General features: G+C 48.7%; 1 protein-coding gene across 3 annotated transcripts in view; it reads right to left on the bottom strand.

Moving 5' to 3' along the window:
* Window positions 1-7414: 7414 nt before the first annotated feature.
* The window catches only part of PGPEP1 (pyroglutamyl-peptidase I), a 46989-nt gene continuing 28316 nt past the window's right edge, over window positions 7415-26087 (bottom strand). Inside the window, exons 4-5 of one of the 3 annotated variants that reach the window (XM_036848175.1) lie at window positions 25361-25593; window positions 7415-8090 (exon numbers count right to left, since the gene is read on the bottom strand). In XM_036848175.1, the coding sequence (XP_036704070.1) occupies window positions 7427-8090; window positions 25361-25593 (897 nt within the window). In that variant the 3' untranslated portion in view covers window positions 7415-7426. Of the gene's footprint in view, window positions 8091-18104; window positions 20822-25360; window positions 25594-26087 lie in introns of those variants that run through there. The other 2 variants (XM_036848176.1, XM_036848177.1) reach the window with 2 other exon arrangements.

The following is a 26087-nucleotide window of genomic DNA, read 5'->3' on the forward strand; positions in this document are numbered from 1 at the left end:
TCTATGTGTAACTTTTTGAGGCATCACAAAAATGTTTTCTACAGCCCTCTGCCTTTTTATTTTTAAATTTTTATCAAGATATGACTTACAGAAAGCAAAAAGGCCTAATCTTAGGTGTTGAGTTCGATGACATTTCACATAACCACCTCGCGAAATGAGGTTCCAGAACATTCCCAGCTCCATCACTCTCCCTACCTTCAGATAACAGCTGTGCCCACCTCTGTTACCATGGATGAGTTTGCCTATTTCCTAACTTGATGTAAACAGAACCAGCCATTGCATCCTCTTTTCTGTCTGGCGACTTTCACTCAACACGATGGCTGTGAATGGCTGTGTTCTTCACCTATTGTGTGCCTTGTTCTTTTTCCTTGCTGTATAGTATTCCACTGTGCATGTCCAGGAGTGGAGCTGCTGATTCATGAGTGGGTGTCTGTCACTTTACGAGCAGGACCAGTAATTAGTTCCCTTTATTCCTGGAACTTCTCAAGGGGACACAGCCCGTGGGTGGTCCCTAGGGACAGGAAACGATGACATTAGCTCCATGGTGGTTTCCACTTCACCAAATTCTGGAATGCTGGCAGCCAGGCCGATCTGGCTCCCCTTCACAGCATTGCTAGCCGATGACCTCATGGCCAGTCCCATGGCCAAGCTGGGAGGAGCAGTGGGGCAGGCTGCAGGCAGCCAGCCAGCGATGAGCTCAGTCGGCCGGGACCCTGCATTCCTCACTGGCAGCGTCCACGAGTCCCAGAGGCCACGCCACGGCAGAGGTAAACAGAGCACAGAGGCCGGGGGTCAGGCTGTTCCCTCCACTTAGCTTAGCTCCCAACCTCCTAGAATTTTTCCTCACCACCTTCTGTTGGCCGTAGGCACCCTCATCAGACACACACGACACACAAGAAACAACCCAAACCCAGTTGTTGGTTTCTCATTATGTGAGGCAAACACAGTCATGACACGAGATCCGGAAGAGGTGAAAAAGCAGGTTATTTAAAAATCTCTGAGTTCAACGGACAAGGAGAACTGCTCTCCTGTAGCTGTGAACGTCCCTCCAGGCCAACATGTGCCTGTGTCATCGATGGGGGTCCACAGGCAGCCTGGGTTCAAATCGTGGCTTAGTCCTTGAGATGCCAAGCAGATTTGGGAAGCATTACTAATCTCTCCAAACCTCAGTTTCTCAGTGCAGCCTGTCTCTCAGTATTACCCTCTTATAGGGCAGCACTGAGTAGATGAAGTTTGATTGGAGCTACAATCCCAAGAACTAATAACTATTGGTATTATGGGTAATTGGCCAATAATGTCTCAGCTTCAGCTAGAGTTGAGCTCAGATAGGTCTGGGCAATCTTACTTAGAAAGAATGGCCCCTACCGGCAAACTCCTATTTACCTCTTAAACCCCAGTTTGATGCCCCATCTTCCAAAAAGACTTCCTTGTTCTCTGCCCAGGTTCCCTCAGGCTGAGGGGCCTCCCTCTGGCCTCATCTTGACCACACAAGGCTGGAAGGTCTGAGTCCGGCTCTGTGCACTGCCAGACCAGAGCTTTCTGGGACCAAGTCCCAGTATCACTATGTTAGTTTCCTGTGGCTGCCGTAATAAATTGCCACAAACTGGGTAGTTTAAAACAACAGAAATTTATTCTCTCACAGTTCTGGAAGCCAGAACTTTGAAATCATAGGTTGGCAGGGCTGTGCTCCCTCCAAAGGCTCTAGGGGAGGATGCTTCCTTGCCTCTTCCAGCTTCTGGTGGCCCCAAGTGTTCCTTGGCTTGTGGCTGCATCACTTCAGTCTCTGCCTCTGATTTCCCACGGCCTTCTCCTCTTCTCTGTCTATCCCTCCTCTTCTCTAAGGACACCTGTCAGTATGCAGTAAGTCCCCTACGTGCGAACGAGTTCCATTCTGAGAGCGCATTCATAAGTCCAATTTGTAAGTCCAACAAAGTTAGCCTACATACCGAACTAACACAGTCGGCTATATAGTACTGTACTGTAATAGGTTTATAATACTTTTCACACAAATAATACATACAAAACAAACAAACACAAAAAATAAAGAAAACATATAAAATTTTACAGTACAGTACCTTGAAAAGTACAGTAGTACAGTACAACAGCTGGCATACAGGGGCTGGCATCGAGTGAACAGGAAAGAAGGGTTACTGACTGGAGGAGGGAGAGGAGGTGGGAGATGGTAGAGCTGAAAGATCGTCAGCAATAGGAGATGGAGGGCAAGCTGCAATTTCACTCATGCCCCACGTTGATGGAATGTATGCTTGCATCTTTGAAAGTTTGCAACTTGAAGGTTCATATGTAGGGGACTTACTGTATTTAGGGCCCAGTGTAAATCCAAAACAGTCTCATTTCAAGATCTTTAACTTAATTACTTCTGCAAAGACCCTTTGTCCAAATGAGGTCACATTCACAGGGACTGAGGGATCTGTATCAGCTCATCAAGGGAGGTGTGGTCCAGAGAAGGGCCATGAAATTCCCTGAGAAACATCACAGCAGTGAATGTTGGCGATGGTGTGGGGAGACACCTACATCTGCAGCAAAGTGTGGAGCAAAGAATAAATACCAGGGGAAAAATTTTGAGCACCTACTGTTATCAAACTGAACTCGGGTCAGCTCACCCTACACACAACAAAGCCAATCTACTGACACCAGGTTGTGTTGAAGGAAAGTACAACGTTTATTGCAGGGCACCAAGCAAGGGAGTGGGAGACCAGCCTCCAATCTACTCCACCTTGGCCCCTGAGTTAGGAGCTTTTTTTAAAGGGGAAGAACAAAGAGGCTGAAATTAATCATCTTGTGACATTGCTGTGACATATCTGGGTTTTTTTAATCAGAATTGTACCCATTCTTTTTTTTTTAATATTTATTTATTTGGTTGCACTGGGTGTTAGTTGCAGTACTTGGGCTCCTTAGTTGTGGCATGTGAACTCTTAGTTGCAGCATGCATGTGGGACCTAGTTCCCTGACCAGGGATTGAACCCATGTCCCCTGCATTGGCAGGCGGATTCTTAACCACTGCACCACCAGGGAAGTCCTGGAGTACAGAGTCTTAACTACTGTGCCACCAGGGAAGCCCCTGCTGTGACATTTCTTAATCGTAGTTTCAGGCATCAGGATATGTCTGGTTTACGATTCTCTGGCCAGGTGGTCCATGGCTCTGGGGTCTGTGAGCTCATCTTGCCCGGGAGAAACAAGCTGAGTTTGTATGTTAGCGATGTTATCTACAATAGCCATTTTGGTACATTAACAATGTTATCAACATCAGCAATTTTAATCATCTGACTCTGGTTGATTCGTGTTCAGTTAGCACAGGATTGAGGTCAGACAGGACAAGAAAGGGAATGAAGTTTGGGATAGAGGGATTAATCCTAAACTTGGTAAGGGAACTCGGTTTTAGGGGGGCTCAGTTTCACTACTGTGTGTCTGACACATAAGACATAATCCTTATAAGACCTGATGGGGGCGGACCATGATCTTCATTTCACAGGTGACAACCTGAGGCCGGAGAGGCATTGTGCCAAGGCCAGAAAGCTTGCAGTGAAGCTGGGCTTGAAGCCCAGGCAGCCAGCTCCCTAGCCTGCTCCGTCTCTCCCAGAGCCTCTAAAAAAAGGGGATCTGGCCACCCTCAGGGGCCAGCGTGAGATGTGGGGCGGGGAGGAGGAAGACGAATTCTCCCTCTACCCTTCTGAGTTCTTGGCTGAGACCCCCTGGAATAAAAGACAGATTAGCAAGAGAAAAACACACAGAAGTCTAACATGTATATCTCGTGTATATATGGGAGATACAGAGGGAAACTGAGTAAAACTCCCCAAGAGGGCCCCAGCCACTCCCTTAAATACCATCTTCCGCTAAAGACAAAAGAAAGGTGCTGGGCCTGGGGTGGGTGTTGAGGCCAATTCTGGGAGGTGACCAGGAAAAGCACAGTAAACAAGGCTAAGGTTCGTTCTGCAGGTTTTAATTTGTGCTCTCTCCACTGATAAGATTCTCCAGGGATTTAGAGCCATGCTCTTCTTCCTTGTTCAGAGAGGGAGACACACTTAACAAATGGAGACTTCTTTTATAAATGTAAATGCCCCTTACAAAAGCGTAACTTCTACTCTGTTTTCAGAGTTTCTCCTGTACTTGCAGTTTCTCTAAAGAATCTTTATGCCAAAGAGGCAGGCTCTGGAGTGTCACCTTCTGCTACCCTTCAGATGGGACTGATGAAATTGCAATGTTGGGCATATGATGGGCTTGCAATACCTGGGCGTTGTGGGAAGAACCCAGGCTCAGGGAAGGGAGATCCAGGTTCGAATCCTGACCATGCCAGTTCCTGGCTGTGTGACCTTGGGCAGGTGGCTTGGCCTCTCTGTGCCACTCTTCCTTCAATGTCCTGAGCCCTGGACAGGCCACAGCTGTGAGGATCCACAGGTCTTTCTCCTTGTGCTCACATGAGAGGTGCTTTAAAGGAACTCATCTACTCATTTGTCCATTCACTCCTTCATCCATTCGCTCCACAGATATTTCTTTAACATCTATTATGTGCCAGACCTCCTTTCAAGTAGCAAAAGAAAAGTCTCTAGGCATGGGAGGAGTAGAGGAAAGGGTGATTCTGGCAGGGGAACACAACATGTTCAAAGACCCTGAGGTCAGACAGTCAACTCCAGGCACCAGGCTGGCAAAGGAACTTGAAAGCGGACGCAGGCCCATGAGGCCATTCACAGCAGACAAGCCTGGTTCAAATCCCAGTTTGGCTTCTCCTTGGCTCCGTGACCGGGGCAAGCAAGCACTTCACATCCTAGAATCTTCTCCTTGTCAAAGGTAGTTTTCCTCACCTGGAGAGGTATTTTTGCAGCTCTTCACAGTCAAGGTAAGTTTAAAAAAAAAATCTGTGAGCATTTGAATGCACCCCCAAAGGTGCCCAATTGATGGCTGAGGTTACTTGAGCAAAGTCACTTTTAGTTTACTTTTTTTTTTTTTTTAAAGGTAGATGCTGGAGTATCTATTTATTTATCTATTATTTATTTATGGCTGTGTTGGGTCTTCGTTTCTGTGCGAGGGCTTTCTCTAGTTGTGGCAAGCGGGGGCCACTCTTCATCGTGGTGCGCGGGCCTCTCACTATCGCGGCCTCTCTTGTTGCGGAGCACAGGCTCCAGATGCGCAGGCTCAGTAATTGTGGCTCACGGGCCCAGCTGCTCTGCGGCATGTGGGATCTTCCCAGACCAGGGCTCGAACCCGTGTCCCCTGCATTGGCAGGCAGATTCTCAACCACTGCGCCACCAGGGAAGCCCTAGTTTACTTTATTTTATTTTATTATTAAAACAATTAAAAAATTCTTTTCCATTACGGTTTACTACAGGATACTGAATGTAGTTCCCCTATGCTATGCAATAGGACCTTGTTTTTAAATAAATTTTTTCATTGTGGTAAAATACATATTACATGAAATGTATCATTTTAACCATTTAAACATGTGCAACTTAGTGGCATTTAGCACTTTCTCAGCGTGGTGTAACCATCACCATTATCTATTTCCAGAACTTTCCCATCACCCCAAAAGAAAACCATGTCCCCAGCGGCAGTCGCTCCCCATGCCCCCTCCTCCAGCCCTTGGCAACCACGGAAACTGGCCCCAGAGAGTTAACAGAAGCAGATGACTAACAGGAATTCTTGAGTTTGTCTTGCAGAGCCACAGATAGGGGAACAGCTTGTTGTAAACCTCTCTGCTTGTAAACTGCCTTCACTGATTAAGCTTGCTTTAGTTATTTTTTCTTTCATTCTTTTCTTCCTCTCTTTAATTGCATACCTTCCCAGAGTCACGTAGCCCAGTTGTTTTACAGGAACTTGGAGTCAGCTCTTGTTCAACTAAGGCTGATGGGGACCACTGACCCCAAAGCTGGGCCCGTGCAAGTGTTGGATGACTGGCCTTTTGACGTCAGAAAACTCCACCCTCAGATCATGCTAAGTACCTCCATTTTTGAAGATGCAGAAAAATGTAAGCCAGATACGCCTGTGCAGAACACCGATTACCTCACCTTTTCCCCTACCTCCAATCACCTTTTCCTATGCCCAAGGCCACCCTGCTTCTCCCATAAATATCCCAACCCCCTCGCCTTCGGGGAGGCAGATCTGAGACTTGTTCTCCCGTCTCCTCGCTTGGCTGCCTTATGAATAAATTCTTTCTCTGCTGCAAACCTCAGAGTCTCAGTGTTTGGCTTGCTGTGTGTCAGGCAAATGGACCCAGTTCGGTAACACTGGTATCAACATGTGTGTACAAGTTTTTGTTTGAACACCTGTTTTCAGTTCTCTTGGGTATATATCAAGGAGTGGAATTGCTGGGTCATGTGGTAATTTTGAAAGTAGCAGGAGAAAGCTACTTATCAAGTACAAGGAATCCTCTATAAGATCAATAGCCAGTTTCTCATCAGAAACCCTAGACTCCAGAAGGCAATGAAATGACATATTTAAACTGCTGAAAGAAAAACTGTTGACCAAGAATTCTATATCCAGCAAAACTGTTCTTCAAAAATAAGGGAGAGGGAATTCCCTGGTGGTCCGGTGGTTAGGACTTGGCGCTTTCACTGCCAGGGCCCGGGTTCAGTTCCTGGCTGGGGAACTAAGATCCCATAAGCCATGCTGCATGGCCAAAAAAAAAAAAGAGAAGGAAAGAAAAAGGGAGAAATCAAGACATTCTCAGGTAAGCAAAAGTTGAGGGAGTTTGTTACCATTATACTTGCCATGCAAGAAATGCTAAAGGGAGTCCTGCCGGTTAAAATGAAAGGACCCTAAACAGTAACTCAAAGCTGTATCTAAGACTTGAAGGGAGAAGTAAATAGTTCTACAGTAACAGTTGGAGACTTCAATACCCCACTTTTAATAATGGATAGAACATCTAGACAGAAGATTAAAGATATGGAGGACTGAGCAACTCTCTAAACCAACTAGACCAAACAGACATCTATAGAACACTCCAACAGCACAATACACATCTCTATCAAATGCACATGGAACATGCTCCAGTATAGATCAGCTATTAGGCAAAAAAGCAACTCTCAATACATTTTTTGGCATCATTTAATTTTATTTTTTATTGAAGTATAGTTGATGTACAATATTATATAAGTTACAGGTGTACTCTCAATAAATTTTAAAAGGCTGAAATCATCTCCAGCTACAATGGAATAAAGCTAGAAATCAATAACAGAAGGAAAGCTGGAATGTTCACAAATATGTGGATATTAAACAACACACTCTTTTTTTTTCCGCTGCCAAAAGTTTTATTGTATCCATTTGGTCCAAGGCTTGGGAGAGGGCTCCAGGGTGGTTAAAAAGCTGCCTAGTGGCTGCGGAGATGGGCTTCAAGCAGAAGCCCTGACACCAGAGGGGCTCCTCAAAGGTTTCTGGGCTCTGGAGGCTCCTAGTCATGCTTGAGCGTGAGTATTTCCTAGAGATACTCGCCCAGCCCAGCCTGGGGACCAGCCAGCCTGTGGAGGTTGGTCAGGTGGTCACCCATCTTCTTGATGAGTTTCACCTCCTCATCTAGGAAGTGGCTCTCCAGGAAGTCACAGAGGTGGGGGTCTGCATGGGCAGAACCCAGGGAATGCAGATCCAAAAGGGCCTGGTTCAGGTTCTTCTCAATGAGAACGGCGTCTTCCATAGCGTCCTGGGTTTTACCCCACTCATCCTGAGATGGCTTCTGCACAACCTGGAAGAGGGCGCGGCCGCCGCGCTGGTTTTGCATTTTCAAGAGACACTCGGAGCCCTCGCACTTCCCTTCGGCCAATTCGAGGAAAAAGTGGCCCACGCCCTCCAGAGCCACATCGTCGGGATCAAAATAGAAGCCCAGAGAGAGGTAGGTGTAGGAGACCCACAGATGCGTGTTGACCAGGCGGTTGATGGCGGCCTCCACCTCAGTGGAATAATTCTGATGAATCTGGGAGCTCATGGTTGATCGGTAATAAGGAGTTAATCTCGAAAAACGGTGTTGGCTGGTCCCGGTGACCGAGGATAACTGAGTGGCTGATTCTGAAGATTGCGACTGGAAAAAATGTTGGAGGGTGGTCAGAGGCTGGAGCAAAGGGTGTCCCTGGGTCTGTTCCATCCAAACACTGTTGAAGCAAGAGACAGATGCACGGGACTGCTGAGCACACTGCTAACACACTCTTTTTTTTTTTAATTTTTTTAAAAAAATTATTTATTTATTTATTTATTTATTTGGCTGTGTTGGGCCTTCGTTTCTGTGCGAGGGCTTTCTCTAGTTGCGGCAAGCCGGGGCCGCTCTTCATCGCAGTGTGCGGGCCTCTCACTATCGTGGCCTCTCTTGTTGCGGAGCACAGGCTCCAGATGTGCAGGCTCAGTAGTTGTGGCTCACGGGCCTAGTTGCTCCGCGGCATGTGGGATCTTCCCAGACCAGGGCTCGAACCCATGTCCCCTGCATTGGCAGGCAGATTCTCAACCACTGCGCCACCAGGGAAGCCCCTTACACTCTTAAAGAAACGATGGATCAAAGAAGAAATCACGAAAGAAATTGGAAAATACTTGGGGCTGAATGAAAACAAAAATACAACACGTTAACGAACCAAACTTGGGTCCACTCACCCACGAGCAGTAAAGCCAATCTATTGACACCAGGTTGTAGTGAAGGACAGTGCAGTATTTGTTGCAGGTACCAAGCAAGGTGTCCAGGTAGCTAGTGTTCAAAACACCTGAACTCCCTGGTGGCTTTCAGGGAAAGGTTTTTAAGGACAAGGTGAGGGAGGGGGGTTGTGGGTGTGTGATCAGCTCATGGACATTCTTCTGATTGGCTGGTGGTGAGGTAATCGGGAGTCAATATCATCAACCTTCTGGTTCCAACTGGCCTGAGGTCTACGTGCTTGTGGGCAGCATACGGTTACCCTCTTCCACCTGGTGGAGGTTTCAAGTATCTGAAAAACAGCTCAAAGGACGTGGCTCAGAATATTATCTATAGCCCTTGAGATGGAACTAAATGTTCTTGACTTTGCTTAATGGCTAAACTAGTATTATTTTGCCTTGCTTGACTGTTTTCCCTCCTTTCTGCATTTTCTCACTTCTCTGATTAAATTTATGCTTTGGAACTTGAGGAAGGCCTAGGAGCCTAATGTTCTTCTACAGACAAGAGGCAGGCGGAAGACATGGTGGGGTCATGGGGGGAGGGGTCTGTCCCAGGAAGGCCCCATAGGGTCCTGGTCAATTATAAACATACTAAAAGTTATCAAGAACCTAGCTTTATACTTTGAAGAAGTAGGAAAAGAGGAGTAAACTAAAATCAAAGGTAGTAGAAGTTAGGAAATCATAAAGATTAGAGCAGACATAAATTAGAGCATAAAGATATAATAGAGGGACTTCCCTGGTGGTGCAGTGCTTAAGACTCTGCCTGCCAATGCAGTGGACACAGGTTCGAGCCCTGGTCCAGGAAGATCCCACAGGCCGTGAAGCAACTAAGCCCGTGCGCCACAACTACTGAGCCTGCGCTCTAAAGCCCGCGAGCCACAACTACTGAGCCTGTGTGCCACAGCTACTGAAGCCCATGCGCCTAGAGCCCGTGCTCTGCAGCAAGAGAAGCCACTGCCATGAGAAGCCCGCGCGCTGCAGCGAAGAGTAGCCCTCCCGCTCGCCGCAACTAGAGAAAAGCCCGCAAGCAGTCATGAAGACCCAACTCAGCCAAAAATAAAAATTAATTAATTAATTAAAAAACAAAAAGAACCAAAAAACTTCGGGATTTCCCTGGTGGTCTAGTGGTTAAGACTCTGCGCTTCCAATGCAGGGGATGTGAGTTTGATCCTTGGTCAGGGAGCTAGGATCCCATATGCCACGCTGTGTGACCAATAATAATAATAATAATAAACCTTCCAACAGAGAAGTCCAAGACCAGATGGCTTCACTGGTGAATTCTGAATCATTTATGGAATAATACCAATTTTTATCTAATTCTTCCAAAAAATAGAAGGGGAAGTGACAGTTCTAACGAGGCCAGAATTACTCTGATAGTAATGACAGGTAAACATGTCGCAAGAAAAGAAAATTACACACTGTGAGATAATAGGAAAAAAAAAAAAAGGATATATATTGGTCTCTGCCCCCGGTTCCTGGCACAGAGCTCCTGAAAACCTTGTAACTTCCTACGTGATAAGAACACTAAGAGCATCTTTTGTTCTAATATTTGGTCTTTGACCCTAGTTCCTGACACAGAGTTCCTAGATCCTCTGGAATTTCCTGGGTGATAGGAGTGTCTTTCGTTGTAATGACGGGACTCTGGGTGGGCTCGTGGATGGCTCCTGGATTGGGGCTGGTCACCAGAAGGGCCAAGCCATGATTAGGAGTTTGGAATTTTCAGCCACACTCCCTCCCCCCCCATTCTCCAGAGAGGGGGGATGGCCTGAAAATGGAGTTAATGATTGATCATGCCTACGTGATGATGCTTCCATAAAAATCCCAAAAGTACCGGGTTCAGAGAGCTTCCGGGATGGTGAACACGTGGAGGTGCTGCAAGAGGGCATGGAAGCCTTGCGCCCCTTCCCGGATGCCTTGCCTTCCATATCTCTGTATCCTTCTCATGTTCTTCTTCTTCTTCTTCTTTTTTTTTTTTTTGGCTTAAAACAGTAGCAATTTATTTTCTCATAGTTCTGGAGGATACAAGCCTGAAATCAAGGTATTGATAGGGCCATGCTCTTTCTGAGATCTATAGGGAAGAATCCTTCCTTGCCTCTTCTAACCTCAGGTGTTTGCCGGCAATCCTTGGTGTTCCTCGGCTGGTAGATGCATCACTCCAATTTCTTTTTTAATTTAATTTAATTTAATTTAATTTATTTATTTATTTTTGGCTGCGTTGGGTCTTCGTTGCTGCGCCTGGGCTTTCTCTAGTTGCGGTGAACGGGGGCTACTCTTCGTAGCAGTGCGCAGGCTTCTCATTGCCGTGGCCCTCGTTGCAGAGCACGGGCTCTAGGCGCCCGGGCTTCAGTAGTTGCGGCGCACGTGCTTAGTTGCTCCGCAGCATGTGGGATCTTCCTGGACCAGGGCTCGAACCCCTGTCCCTGCATTGGCAGGGGGATTCTTCACCATTGCGCCATCAAGGAAGTCCCGAGATACCATTTTATACCCATTAGCATGGCTATTAGCAAAATAACAAGTGTTGGTGTGGAGAAATTGGAACCCTCTTGGACCTCTGGGGGAAATGTGAAATGGTGCAGCTGCCGTGGAAAAGTCTGGCATTTCCTCAAAAAGCTAAACACAGAATGACCATATGATCCAGCAACTCACTTCTGGATATGTATTCAAAAGAATTGAAAGCAGGGACTCAAACTGAGCTTGTACACCAATGTACACAGCAGCACTATTCACAATAGCCAAAAGGTGGAAACAATGCAAATGTCCACCAATAACTGAATGGATAAACAAAATTTGGTATATCCACACAATGGACTATTACTCAGCCATAAAAATAGAATGATGTTCTGATCCATGCTACAACGTGGATGAACCTTGAAACATTATGCTGAGTGAAATAAGCCAGTCACAAAAGGACAAACATTATATGATTCCACTGATATGAAATGTCTAGAATATGCAAATTCATAGAGACAGGAAGTCGATTTTAGGTTACCAGGGGCTGGAGGAAGAGGGGGGAGAAATGAGGAATTATTGCTTAACAGTTACAGAGTTTCTGTTTGGGGGGCGATGGAAAAGTTTTGGAAGTAGATAGTGGTGACGTACTATGTGTATGCTCAACATTTCAGATGTACTTAATGTCACTAACAGTCCACTTAAAAATGGTTAAAATGGCAAATTCTATGTATGTTACATATATTTTACTACAATACAAAAATGCAAATTAAAAAAACTTTATAAAAATGGTATCACACTGTTACAATTATTTTCACTCAAGGGTCCAGATTGGAGATTTTTGCCTGCAAGTCTGGCTCATCTTTTTTCACTGCTGTGTAATACTCCACCATAAGAACACACCCTAACATTTCCCTAGTTTCCAGCTCCTTCTTATTATGAACCATGCTGCTGGGAAGGCATGCACATGTAGGTTTCTCTGGGGTTCACACTAGGACCAGGAGGGAGGGTCCAGCCATCCTCAGCTATGTTAGCATGGCCAAATGGTTCTTCTGAGTGGTCAAGCCAATTCCCACGCCCGTCACCAGTGACTCTGTCCCCTGCCTAAGAGTGAAATGGGATCTCAGTGAATTTTTTTCCCTGATGACTAGATTGAGCTTCTATTTATTGGTTGTCCTGGGTTCATCTTCCCAGAATTGCCTTTTCATGCCTGTACTGCATTGAATAGTATGTCCCCAAATTCATGTCCACCAGAACCTCAGATTGTGACCTTGAGGGTCTTCGTAGATGAAATTATTTACATTAAGATGAGGTCATACGGGAGTAGGGTGGGCCCTAAATCCAATGACTGATTACTTTGTAAGAGGCCACATGAAGATGGAAGCAGAGATTGGAGTGATGCAGCCACAAGCCAAGGGACGCCGACCAGTGCCAGAAGCCACCAGAAGCCAGGAGAGCGGCCTGGGACCAATTCTCCCTCACAGCCTCCAGCCCTGCTGACACTTTGATTTGGGACTTCTGGCCACCAGAACTGTGACAGAATAAATTTCTGCTGTTGTAAGCCGGAAATGTAAGACCCAGTTCGTGGTCATTGTTATGGCAAAAACAATGCCATCTGCCCATTTTTCTGTGTGGTGTTTTTTCTTTCCGTCTAGTGTGTCTGGTGGAGTGGGGGCACTTCATATGTCCTGGAAGCTATTCCTTGGTCAGTTAAATGCATCGCAGGTATCTCCTCTCTGTCCCTGGCTTATCTTTTCAATTTCTTTATGGATTTTTTTGGTGGCCGAAAGTTTGAAATTGTGACTGATTCCAAAGGACTGTCCCAAAAGTATTCATTTTTTTCCTCGTCAAGAGCAGGTTTTCATTGTTCAGGCAGTTAAGCCCGGGGTATAATTCTCTCTCTTCCGTGATGCTCCCAGCCGGCCGTGACTTTCCTGCCTTCGGGGTTTGGGCCTCTGCCAGCGCCCCTTCCTCTCAAAATCAGATCTCAGTGACGGAAGAATGGGGACAGCTGAGTGTGAGTCAGCAGGGCCCGGGCTGCAGGGGGAGCGGGGGACGGAAGTGGTCGGCTCAGGCCCTGGGACCGGCTGCGCGGATTCCTGGCTGCGGGTGGTCACCAGCACAGCCCAGGCCAGGCAGGAAGTGGGTCAGCTGAGGCATCAGGCTTGGGGCCCCACATGCTCACTGCCCAGAACCCCTAACCCCCCCACCTCCCGCCCCCGCACACCCCCCTCCAGCGCCCTGGTTTGCATGCCTGCTCCGGTAATGGTTTCACTGACCACGGTGTGCATTTATGGAGCGCCTGCTGTGCGCTAGGCCCTGGTTGAGTGTGGACCCCCAGCCCTGGCAGGTGGCTGGGGAAATCAGTTCCCTGACACTGGGGGAAACTGAGGCCCAGAACAGGGCAGCCCTGTGCATGACTCACACAGCGTGGTGTCCCAGTCACCCAGCATCCCAAATCCTCTTTGGCTGGCTGGGGCCCTCTCCACCTCTAGGTATCCTCACCCTAAACATGGCAACTTAGAAGAAAAAACAGCTAGGAAGTTTCCACATTTTCTCTCTTTGCCTCCCTCAGTCCCTCTCTCTCTCTCCCTTGTTCTCTCTGCATTTCTGTTTTTCAGTTTCTCACCACAACCCCCATCAGTGTGTGTGTGTGTGTGTGTGTGTGTGTATGTGTATGTGTGTGTTGGGGGTGGGAGCAGCCTGAACGCACCCCTCCTCTCTTCCAGGGGACCAGGACATGTCTGGGCAGGTCTGGGCACTCCTTGTAGAAACTGCTGAATGCCTAGTGGCAAGATGCCAGGGCAGGAAGTAGCCAGTAGGAAGGTTGAAGATGGTGTGCGGGAAGGCCTAGTTTGGGATTTCTGGTGTGGTACTTTGCCCTTCTTACCCCCACCCAGGCCTGTCACAATCAAAGTGTCCCAAGATGACCTCAGCATCTTCCCCCAAAACTTTGGGTTTTGAGGGATGCATAGGAGTTCTCTAGGTGTAAATTGAGGAGGGGGGACTTCCAGGCAGAAAAGACAACCTGGGGTCAGCAGAGACAAGGGAAAAGGGGTTCAGATGTCCAGCAGAGGAGTCTGGCTTTCTCCTGTGGGCCAAGGGGAGCCACCGAGGGTGTGAGAGGTGAAGAGGGGCCCAGGCAGATCCCTGGAACGGGATGGACTCTTGTCTGAGACCCTCACCTTTAAAGACCGAGAACATCCAAGCGAGAGCTGAGGGAAACTCTGTTGAATGGGGCCAAGCCTTACCCTTGAATGAGCCTCCCTGAATATGCCTTACACCCTTCAGCTGCCTGTCTGTCCCCCATCACAGCTGGGACCCCTGCACTGTACTCTCAGCCTGGGAGCTGCTGGTTTCCTGGTGTGTCCCCAGTCCAAAGCCCAGAGCACGGTAGGTAATTTATAAGTTCCTGGAGCAGCCAAGAGGAGATGGGGCTCTAGAGGCAGCGAACAGGCAGGGTGGGGGCCTCAGCTGGAGGAGGCGCCTGGCCTTCAGGGGCGTGTCATCCCCCTTCCCCTCCCCGGAGGCTCCTGCGCCTCCCTGCGCCCCCTGTTGGCCTCAGAATGCAACACCCAGCACTGACCCCTCTCCTCCCTCCTGTAGCTTATTGCACACCTATTACGTGCCCAGTGCTGTTCTGGGTGCAACAGACACAGGGGACCCCAGACAGACCTGCCTGTCCTCCGGGACTCCCATAGAACTAGTCAGTTACTACCCAGAGTATGTTGGCATGGGGGTGGGGGGGAACCAGGCAGCTATGGGAGGCAGAGGAGGTACCTGGACAGCCAGGAGGGCTTCCTGGAGGAGGAAGTAATAGTAGTTGTACTTATTAAGTAAGTACTATGTGCCAGAGCTGTAAAAGCAGAATCTCACTGAACTCTCACACAAGGCCCATGAATATGGGGAACTGAGGCTCAGGGAAGTGGGCCTCAGATCGTCCCCAACCTCTCAGCTTCTCATAGCCTTTGGAATAACACCCAGACCACTCGCCAGGCCTTGAGACGCTGCGCCATCAGCCCTGCTACCCCTCCCACATCCCCTCCACCTGAATCACCCACTCCCCTCCACACACAGCCTCCCCTCTTGGCCTGCAACTTGTAGGGTACAGTTGAGGTCAGGGGGTTTCTCTCTGGGCAGCATGGACAAGGGGAGGCGGGGGTTCCCGTTGAACCAGGGAGGTGAGGGGAGGTCTCCAGGATTTGGGAAAAGGATCCCCCATGTAAAAAGGACACAGCCCCTTCCAGTGACCACAGGAGCATCTATGTGGTACACCTGGGACCCTGCTCACACCCCGGGGCCGTGGAAAGAGCCAGCCTTAGAAGCAAAATCACCGTACTATAGACACTTCATCTTGGGGTGCAAAGACCTTGGGGGCTCAGGGACTTGGAGGGGGGTACCCCATCCCCTGGGACCCATGTTCCCAAAGACAAGCCATTTCCTTACTGCTGAAGCCCCTTCTTCTTTGAAGGCCACTGACTCTGGAGTGTCCCCATTCCTGCTGAGGACAGACACGGGGGGATGACCGAATCCTGTTTCCAGTGTTCAAGCTGCTCAGTCCAGAGAAGCTGGCTTGGGTTCACATTCCCGCCCCTCGTCTCCTTGGGACAAGGGGCTTCAACTGACAGAGCCTCAGTTTCCCCAGCTGTAAAAGGTGGTAATACACCTTCCCCACAGGGGAATTCTGCACATGCTGGGGGTCAACATGATCACGATTCAAATCCCACCCCCCACACCCCCTTGCTGTGTGACCATAGGCAAGTTACTCAACCTCTCTGTGCATCAGAACCAAGGCAGTGGGTTGTAGGAGGCAGAACACTCAGTACAGAAATCCTCTCATCATTATCCATTCAGCACACTCATTGCAGTGGCCACACACCAAGTACCAGGTCACACACCAAGCACCAAGGACAGAAATACTGGTGATTTGAGGCCCCCTCTGCCAGTTGATGACCCCAGGTTGAGGATGACCCTGGCGGATGCCAGCTTCTCACAAAGACACACAAGAAATTGCATATTTCAACTGTTTTATTTGCTTTCTGGGGTGTCAAGTTTGGGGTCTCCCAGGGCCCAGCCCCCAGCAAAGTCTGGTAGACCCTTGCCCGGCCTGGGGTCCTAGACACAGGGCTTTCAGACAAGGCACTCATAGGAGTCTCCCTGGATTCAGGGAGAAGCCACCCCGAAGCTGCAGGGGCTGGACCCTCCTTTGGGGACAGAACACAGGGTCACCTTCAGCAGGAAGGGTTTTTCCTAGAGAGAGATTTAGGACAAGATAGAAACCTGAGATGTTAAGGGAGCCCTGGAAACATGCCTGGGCAGGAGGAAGGCCAACTCTGTTTCCCACGATCCAGATGGGTCTCCCGTGGCATCCAGCCAGGCCTTGGGAGCAGAGAGCCCAATTCCAAACCGGCTTTCTCTGGGATTTCCTCAAAGTGTGCAGGACACAAAAGCCACTGGCCCCAGGTCCCACCCCTGCAAACGGCTTGGGTGAGGCCGGTCTGGGCAGCGGGGAACCAGGGCCTGGGGGTGCTTCTCTCTTTCCCATCCTGTCCCCTTTCTCTGTGCCCCATGTGTACTGCAGAGGCAGGCACTTCTGTGGGTCTCTGGGCAGCTGAAGGGAAGCCTTGGGTGAGGAGAGGGAGGAGGAGAAACAGATTTTAAGTGGGGGGAGCAGCTCGGGCTGGACTGGAGCCCTTGGAGGTCTAGGAGCCCCTGAAACTCAAGCTGTGACAACTGCCCCTAAACTGGAGGACAGGATCTCGTAGCAGGTATGCCCAGTGTCCATCCAAGAACTAACTTTCAAGATGTGGATTTTTGGCAAATGTCCTTTCCCCTCAACAGCCATTCTGCTCTGGGTCTGAGGGGGACCCTGGCCTTTAACACATTTCCTCACTGCAAAAATGGAGATGTTTTTCCTCCCAGGGGCAGCCCTGGTCCCTTTACGAGGCACTTGTTCCATGAGAAGGGAAATTTAATTAGGGATATAAAAACAAAGCCCTTTTTAGCTCCCCACAAGTCTGTGGAGGCCATGAGACTCTTGGCCACGAGGGATGACCTGACAATAAGGCAGCTGCCTCTGCCTGTATGACCACCATCAGCGCCTCACGCTGGCTGCGGGCTTGAGAAGGCTTCCAGTGGTCTCAGGGCAGAGGCTGGGCCCTCAGAGAAGAATGGGGCTTTGTCCCACCATCCCCGAAGGGGACTTCTGGGTTCAGACACTCCAAGAGGTGAAGAGGTCAAAGGTCAACAGTCTAGACAGTGGCAGCAAAAAAGAGGCCAGTGTGGTGGGTGGATTTCCACGAGCAGCTCCCCTCCCCCTCCCGGTCACCCCTCGGGGGAACAGGCCTGTGGGTGTACATGCACACCCACTGGCCTGGCTTCCTGGCAGAAACTTCTAAAATAACAAAAAGGCATCAAGAGTATACTTTTCCAGTCGTCCCCTTGAGCAGGCCCTTTCTGTTCTAGAAGTTTCCACGCCAGCAAAGAGCAGGGTAGCTGAAAACTATTTTTCTTGCTGAAACTATCACAATCTGACCTTTTCCCAAAGACCTGGCACCGACTGGGAAGCCATGACCTCTGCCCGCCACCCCCTGCTGCCCCACGGCCCTGTCTCTCTCAGTGGCCAGGAGACCTTGGCTGTTCCTTGATTGGACCAGGTGAGCCAGGTGGCACCAAGCCCAGTCCACCAACTGGAATTGCTGCTTCTTCCCACCTTTCTTTCTATCCACTCTGTCTTATTTCTTTTTCGAGCTGCGTACTCATACGCAGACCACCGACCTTCTTTTTGGTGGGAAGGGGGCAGCCAAAGGGGCTTAGAGAAGAATAAAGTTATAAGGTGCAGAGGCTCTGGCACCTTAAAGGAGATGCCATCACCCGACGCCCAGATCACTGTCTCTGCCCCCATCCCCAACCTCAGTACCCTCCACAGGGCTCACCAGAGAGAGGCACCCTCCACTTTCCTATGAGTCCACCCCCAGCACCACGTCTCACCTTTCCCCCACCAGCCTTCCCACCACATCCCTCAGCCCATCCCTCCACCACTAACACTCACTGCACCCAGCCCTTCTGGCATTGCTCACCTCCGTACATGCCAAGCTGCACCCACTTCACAGGCTCATGCCTTTCCCTATTCTGTGCCCCCGACAACCCAGACCCTGAAATGACATGGCAGAAGGAATGAGACCTGGTCCCCCTCTTCTCACACAAGGACATTTTTGTCCGGGACCCAACAAATGCAGACAGATATACCATGGATTGAATGGCTGAGTTTGCCCCAAAGAGAAAGATAAAAGTAATTAAAACAGGAAAATTTCAAAGCTGGCAGGGAGCGAGTGAAATGTTTAATGGCTATCTGATTAAATAAAAATGAGCTATGTGCTCTGCATCATGAACAAGGACAGGGTTCTGGTTTGACTTGATGAGGAAATCTAAAACCATTACAGGAACACAAAAATGACACACACACACTCGACAATGATCAGACAATAAATTATATCTCTAAGTTGCTAAACCACATGGCGCTTTAAACAGAGAAGAGAAGGGAGCACAAAAGAAAGATGAAAATGCAGAGTTTGGGGATGGTGTGTCTGGGTTCCGTGGGCACCCAGCTAAGCTCAAACCTGGCTCACTTCCAGTCTTCCCTCCCTACTCCAGCTTGCCTAGATCCATTTCCTCCTCAGAGCCCCACAGATCAGACCTTTAGAGAACACAGCTAGTTAGAGCTAGATGCCATTCTTAATAAGACCTCTGGGGGACCCCCTGGCCTTGAGCACCCCCGCATTCAAAAGAGCCACAACCTCTGCTCACAGAAGCCAGCTGAATGAGTAGATGCCATGACATCTTATGCTCCAGATTTCTCAGGAGACTGCAAACTCGGACCAGGGATGTGGAAGGGGCATTTCTGGCAGAGGGAGGGCTGGCATGGAGAGGGGAGCTAGGTCCTGATCATTTTACCCTGCGGGCCATGGTACACACCCACTGCCATATGCTGACCCCACGTCACCCACCTGTGCCCACTTTTCCCCTCCAGAGAAAGCCCAGGACTCAGAAAATGCATTTCACTCAGAAACCTATCAACCTGGTCTCCAAGAGACACAGCAGCTCAATGGAGTCAGCAACCGCCCTGGGCATCGGAACAGGAGGGAAAGAGGGCGAATGTTTAAGAAAACAAAACAAAACAAAAATCTCAGCTGTTTTCAAAAGAACTGCATGCTGGGAAACACCAACATGATCCAACACAGCATCAGACTCCAGCACGCTTCACACTTAGTGAAGCGATAAAACTGCGTGTTCTCCCAAAAAATAGAAGAATACTTCCAAAATGTGTGTTTTCCTCACGGTTGCTTCTGCCACCCCCTCTGTCTGATGGGTGTCAGGGTCCAGCTGAATTTAGTTGCCTCCTGGGAGATGTCACTCTCACCCCTGTTGGTAAGTTCAAAGTCACCGGGGAGTGAGATAAAAATTTACCAGGGAGTGAGATAAAAATTTACCGAGCCCTAGGCGCATCCAAAAACCAACTACACGAAGCCTGCTGGCTGCCCCACCGCTCTCCTGCTCAAATACACCAGCACACATGGAGTTCAGCCCCCAGACTCCATTTTGGCCCTCTCCCCTTAAGGAAAACAAGCACCAAGACTGAAAATCCAGGTCAGATGTGGGGTAGGTTTGCAGCTGCTATGCATTTTTACATATTAAAAAAAAAAAAAAAGTCATGTGCATGTTGAAATGAGAGTCTGCTTTCCCAGCGGCAGCCTGGCCCCAGTGGCCCCGTGGGTACAGCTCACAGCTCGGTCGTTGAAAGGATCAGCCAACCCTTTCAGTCTCTTGGGGCACCAGCCACCCCCCACTCCCCGTGGTCTGGCCATGGGCCCAGTGCCACCCCGCCGCGAGCAAGGGGACCTCAATGTCACTCCCAAAACAAAGATGTAGGTCCAGTGTTCAGGGCAGGAGGCAGAAGGGGCTGCACCCCAGGAAAAAGAAAAGACACTTTTGTGTTTGGCTAAAGCCCGCGTTTTAACCAAAGGGAATATAAATTACTCTGTGCCCAAACTAGCACTATTGTTTTTAAAAAGAGAATAAGAAAGAAAGAAAAAAAGCCATGCCAGATCCCAAGGCGGCCCTTGCTGGGGCTGTCCAGGTTGCTGGGACATGGATCGGGGTAAAGAGTCTCCACGAGGCTTTTACATTTGGGAAATAACAGTCACGGACGGAGGGAACTCTGGAATCCCTCCACCACAGACTTAGAATGGCAGGTAGCCCCAGCCATAGGATCGCGGACGAGAGACACCTGATAGGGGTTCTCTGCAGAAATCAGGACCTCCCGGCTTCCTGGCTGCCACAGCTGTATCCCCAGATGCAAAGAGAAATAGAGAAAAAAATCTTCACTGCGGCCTTCAAATCAACCAGTGCTTTTGCAGAGAAAAAGGGAGAGGAGGTGTGTAAGTTGGCATATTTGATCCAAAACAGATCCCCAGCTGATGGGCTCGTCCTTTCCAGTCAGGCCCCGGAGGGCGGACGTCTCTCTCAGGGTCCCTGGCAGAATGAGGTCTTGGGAGGCCTGAGCAGCAATCAGTGTTTGTGGCAACAGTTGAGTTTGCCTTCTGACTGCTCTAGGACGTCCAGCATCTCCTCGATGATGGCCCGAAGTGCCCGGCCCAGCTGGTCTGCACTGTAGGGCTTGCCCAGAGGGGGCACGTGAACAAAGGCTGAGCGGCCGTGACTCTGGTACAGAGAGGTATAGTAGGCGAAGTCGCAGAGGTACCTAAGCCACAGGGCGTGGGGGATGGGAGGGAGACCAAATGGGGTCAGAGAGTGAATGTTCCATCGAAATCCATCATAAGACACCCCCCCCGCCCCAACCTCACCAGTCATCCACAAGATGGAATACTGCTTCTCCCTCCCCAGGCCAGCAAATAAATAAATAAATAAATAACTCCAAGTGCTGGGGTGTATGTGGGGAAGGAGTTGCTGGTTGGGATGCAAATTGCCCCAGGGGAGGGCAATCTGGCAGGCTACAAAAATTACAAATGTGCAATATTCAATACTTTGTGATAAACCTTAATGGAAAAGAATATGAAACAGAATATATATATATCTCAATCACTTTGCTGTACAGCAGAAATTAACACAACATTGTGAATGAACTATACTTCAATAAAATTTTTTTTTAATAATTTTTTAAAAAATTACAAATGCATAGACTTTATGACCTGATGTTTTGAGTTTTTAGACTCTATCTCAGGAGCCATCTGCACAAGAGCACGAGAAAGATGAACAAGATATCTGCTGCAGCATGATGTGTAAAAGCGGAAAAACAGGAAGCAACCTGCTAGGATCTGAATGTCCCCCCAAATCCCCTCCCACCCTGTGAGGACATGGCCAGAAGTCGGCAGTCTGCAACCTACAGGAAGGCCTTTATCAGAACACCGCCATGCTGGTGCCTGGATCTTGAACTTCCTTGCCTCCACAACTGTGAGCAGTAACTTTCTGTTGTTTATAAGCTGCCCAGTCTGGGGTTTTTTTGGTTATAGCAGCTTGAACAGACTAAGACACCACCTAAATGTCCACTGACAGAGGAGTGGGTTAATAAACTCTGGTTCATCTGCACAGTGGAATACTATGCAGCCGTTTACAAGGCAGGCAGTGGAGCCACAGGAAGACAGAACTCACTAAGACCCATGTCACATGCCCACAAGTGAAACCAAGGAAGGGAACTCTCATGAAAATGCACACCACGTAACCCCATCCACATGAAAGCAAAGTGAAACAGGACAAAATTCGAAAGTAGTACGCCAAATGTCCTCATATGTATGGAAACATATGTGTGGGTGAGTAGGAAGGGTCACAATTTAAATCTCTGATTTAACCGAGGGATCCCTGGGGCGGGGAGGGGCGGGGGGAGGAGAGAGGGCAAGAGAATCTTTCACAACAGGAACGTATGAGAATATATTCTAGAATTATCTGAGTAACTTAAAATTAATTTCAGGGGAGTTCCCTAGTGGCCTAATGGTTAGGGTTCCGGGCTTTCACCGACAGGGCCCGGGTTCAATCCCTGGTCAGGGAACTGAGATCCTGCAAGCTGTGTGGCGCAGCCAAAAACAACAACAAAAAATTAGTTTAAAAAAAAGACTGAACCCACGTGCCACAACTACTGAAGCCCGCGCACCTGGAGCCCGTGCTCCGCAACAAGAGAAGACATCGCAATGAGAAGCCTGCGCATCGCAGCGAAGAGTAGCCCCCAATCGCTGCAACTGGAGAAAGCCCGCGTGCAGAAAGGAAGACCCAGTGCAGCCAAAAATAAATAAATTTAAAAAAAAAAGACTGGTGGGAGGGGGAAGGGGCAATATAGGACAAGGGGATTAAGAGGTACAAACTATTAGGTATAAAATAAGCTACAAGGATATATTGTACAACGCAGGGAATATAGCCAATATTTTATAATAACTATAAATGGAGTATAACTTTTAAAAAATAAATTTATTTATTTCTTTTTGGCTGCGTTGGGTCTTCATTGCTGTGTGCAGGCTTTCTCTAGCTGCGGCAAGCGGGGGCTACTCTTCCTTGAGCGGGCTTCTCATTGTGGTGGCTTCTCTTGTTGCAGAGCATGGGCTCTAGGCATGCGGGCTTCAGTAGTTGTGGCACATGGGCTCAGTAGTTGTGGCTCGCAGGCTCTAGAGCGCAGGCTCAGTAGTTGTGGTGCACGGGCTTAGTCGCTCCACGGCATGTGGGATCTTCCCAGACCAGGGCTCGAACCCGTGTCCCCTGCATTGGCAGGAGGATTCTTAACCACTGTGCCACCAGGGAAGCCCAGGAGTGTAACTTTTAAAAACTGTGAATCACTGTATTGTACATCTATAACGTATACTATTGTACATCAACTATACTTTAATAAAAAAATAATTAAGGGACTTCCCTGGTGGTCCAGTGGTAACGAGTCTGCCTTACAATGAGGGGGACGCGGGTTCAATCCCTGGTCAGGGAACTGGGATCCCACATGCCGCGCGGCAACAGGGCCTGCACGCCACACCACTGAGCTCAGGAGCCTCAACTAAAGAGCCCAAGTGCCACAAACTACAGAGCCCACATGCCCTGGAGCCCGCGCGCCACAACTAGAGAAGAGAAAAAACCCTCACGCCACAGCTAGAGAGAAGCCCACGCATCACAATGAGAAGAGCCCGCGCGCGGCAACGAAAGATCCCACGTGCCACAGGGAAGATCTCGCATGCCGCAATTAAGACCTGACGCAGCCAAAATTAAATTAAATAAAGAAATAATAAATAAATCTTTAAAAAATAATAATAATAATTAAAAAAAAAGACTGATGGTAAATTCAGCCACTTCTTCATTCTGTCAACTGAATTTGCCACCTGCCACCTTTGGACTGGAGAGGTGTACAAAGTGTTGAGAAATCAAGGTACCTGGTGTTGAGAGGGCATAGAACAGAGAGGTCTGGGAGGCTGGGAAGTCCTTCCCAAGGGGGCAACATTTTGGAGTTAAGACCTGAAAGAGGTATTATCAGAGGGAGGTGAGCTCTGGGCAGAGGTCTTAGCATGTGCAAAGGTCCTGATGCTAGAGTGAGCTTGGTGTGTTTGAGGAACAGGAGGAGGCTGGCTTGTGGGTCTGGAAGGCAGTGGTGAGGCGAGAGTGAAGGCAGAGGAGGGTGGAGAGGTGGGCAGGGGCCAGACCACACAGAACCTGTGGATGGTGGAGAGTTGGGATTTTATTCGAGGTGCAGTGGAAGCTGTAGGAAGAATTAAGCAAGTTAGGGACATCATCGGACTTAAATTAATAGAAGACCCTCTAATAGGCTGAATAGTTAGTTTCTGCCCCAAATCTATGTTCATCTAGAACCTCAAAATGTGACCTGATTTGGAGATAGGGTTTTTGCAGATGTAATTAGTTAAGATGAGGTCATAGTGGTTTAGGGTGGGTCCTAAATCCAATGATTGGTGTCCTTGTAAGAAGGCCACATGGGGACTTCCCTGGCTGTACAGTGGTTAAGACTTCGCCTTCCAATGCCAGGGGTGTGGGTTTGATCCCAGGTCAAGGAGCTAAGATCCCATGTGCCTCGCGGCCAAAAAACCAAAACATAAAACAGAAGCAGGGACTTCCCTGGTGGCGCAGTGGTTAAGAATCCGCCTGCCAATGCAGGGAAAAACGGGTTTGATCCCTGGCCCGGGAAGATCCCACATGCCGCAGAGCAACTAAGCCCATGCACCACAACTACTAAGCCTGTGTTCTATAGCCGGTGAGCCACAGCTACTGAGCCCACACGCCACAACTACTGAAGCCCATGCCCCTAGAGCCCGAGCTCCGCAGCAAGAGAAGCCACTACAATGAGAAGCCTGCACACCGCAACGAAGAGTAGCCCCCACTCGCTGCAACTAGAGAAAGCCCACGCGCAGCAACGAAGACCCAATGCAGCCAAAAATAAATAAATACATCTATATTTAAAAAAAAAAACAGAAGCAATATTGTAACAAATTCAATAAAGGCTTTAAAAATGGTCCATATCAAAAAAAATCTTAAAAAAAAAAATAAAAGAAGTCCATGTGAAGACACACACAGGGAAGAAGCCCACGTGGAGATGAAGGCAGAGATTGGGGTAAAGCATCTCAAGCCACGGAACACTCAGCGTTGCCAGCAGCCCCCATAAGCCAGAGAGGCATGGAACAGATTCTCCCTCAGAACCTCCAGAAGGAACCAACCCTGCTGACACCTTGATTTTGGACTTTTAGTCTCCAGAACTGGGAGAGAATAAACGTTTGTTGTCCTAAGCCACCAACATGGTAATTTGTTATATATAGCAGCCACAGGAAACTAATATAGACACTGACTGCTTAGGAGAGAAGGACTGTCAGGGTTGGGGTAGAGGTGGCAGGAGGAACAGCAGGGAGACGGCCGGAGCAACGTGCAGGTGGGAGATGCCAGGATCCACAGGCCACACACAACGAGTTCCAGAAGCAGAATCCGTGGAACCTGTTTTATATATATATACACACACATACACATATATACTTAACTCTGTGCCTCATGCATGGTGAGGTTTATATACTGTGAAATTCTATGTAAAAATATTATGTATAATACTGTTAAAATATCCCATGCTTAAAAAAAATTATTCCATGCTTTAATCAGGTGGTAAAACAATTATGTTTTCAAAAGTGAAAAAGAAAAAGTGAGCACTTGGCCCAAAGAGGCTAAAATCAAACACACTTGGCTTGTTCAACACCCAGCCTGGGCTGATGTAGGAGGGAAACCCCTACTCACACCTACACCATAGGGCCCCATGGTGCCTTACCTGCCGGCATCTTGTGAGATGGTCACTGACACATCCAGGCCCAGTGTAGTAACCCTCTTACATACAGCGTCCATGTCAATGATGGAGTCAATGCTTTCAGGCCCATCCTCCACACAGCACTGGGAGCCGGGGCAGAATCGGCAGTTGTCCAGCCCCTTGTAGCCCTTGTTGTGCCCGCACTTCTCCAGCGTGACTGTGGTCGCCATGCCTGACACCCCCACATGCACCACCAGCTGCAGACAGATGGGCAAGGCTTAATAGGGTCTGGTCATGGGACTGGGAGTCCCCCCAGGCCAAGGAGAGGGCAGCATCCTCACAGAGCTCTGCTGGGGGTTACGTGCTTTCTGACATCTTGCTGCTGGAATAGACCCTACAGTCACTCTTACAGAAAGGTGTGCCAAGTGAAACATGCAAGAATGTGAAATATGCAAAGATGCTCATTGCAGCTTTGTCATTACAATCAAATATTGGAAACAACTTAATTAGCCATTCATGGTGAGGTGGGGGGGTTGGATAAATAAAGTATGAGCTACTTTGTAGCTGTTAACATGCCCAAGGCAATTCTGTATGAAATAATCTTCAAGACATATTGCCAAATACAAAAGGCAAGGTATAATTTCCAGGAATCTAACCTAAAAACAATCAAAGAGATAATAATTTGCCAATGGTCACTTCAGTGTTATTTATAAAAGTGAGGAAAAAAACCCAAAAACATAGAAGCGACTAG

The sequence above is a fragment of the Balaenoptera musculus genome, chromosome 3, assembly GCF_009873245.2.
Source record: "Balaenoptera musculus isolate JJ_BM4_2016_0621 chromosome 3, mBalMus1.pri.v3, whole genome shotgun sequence".
Lineage (NCBI taxonomy): Eukaryota > Metazoa > Chordata > Mammalia > Artiodactyla > Balaenopteridae > Balaenoptera > Balaenoptera musculus.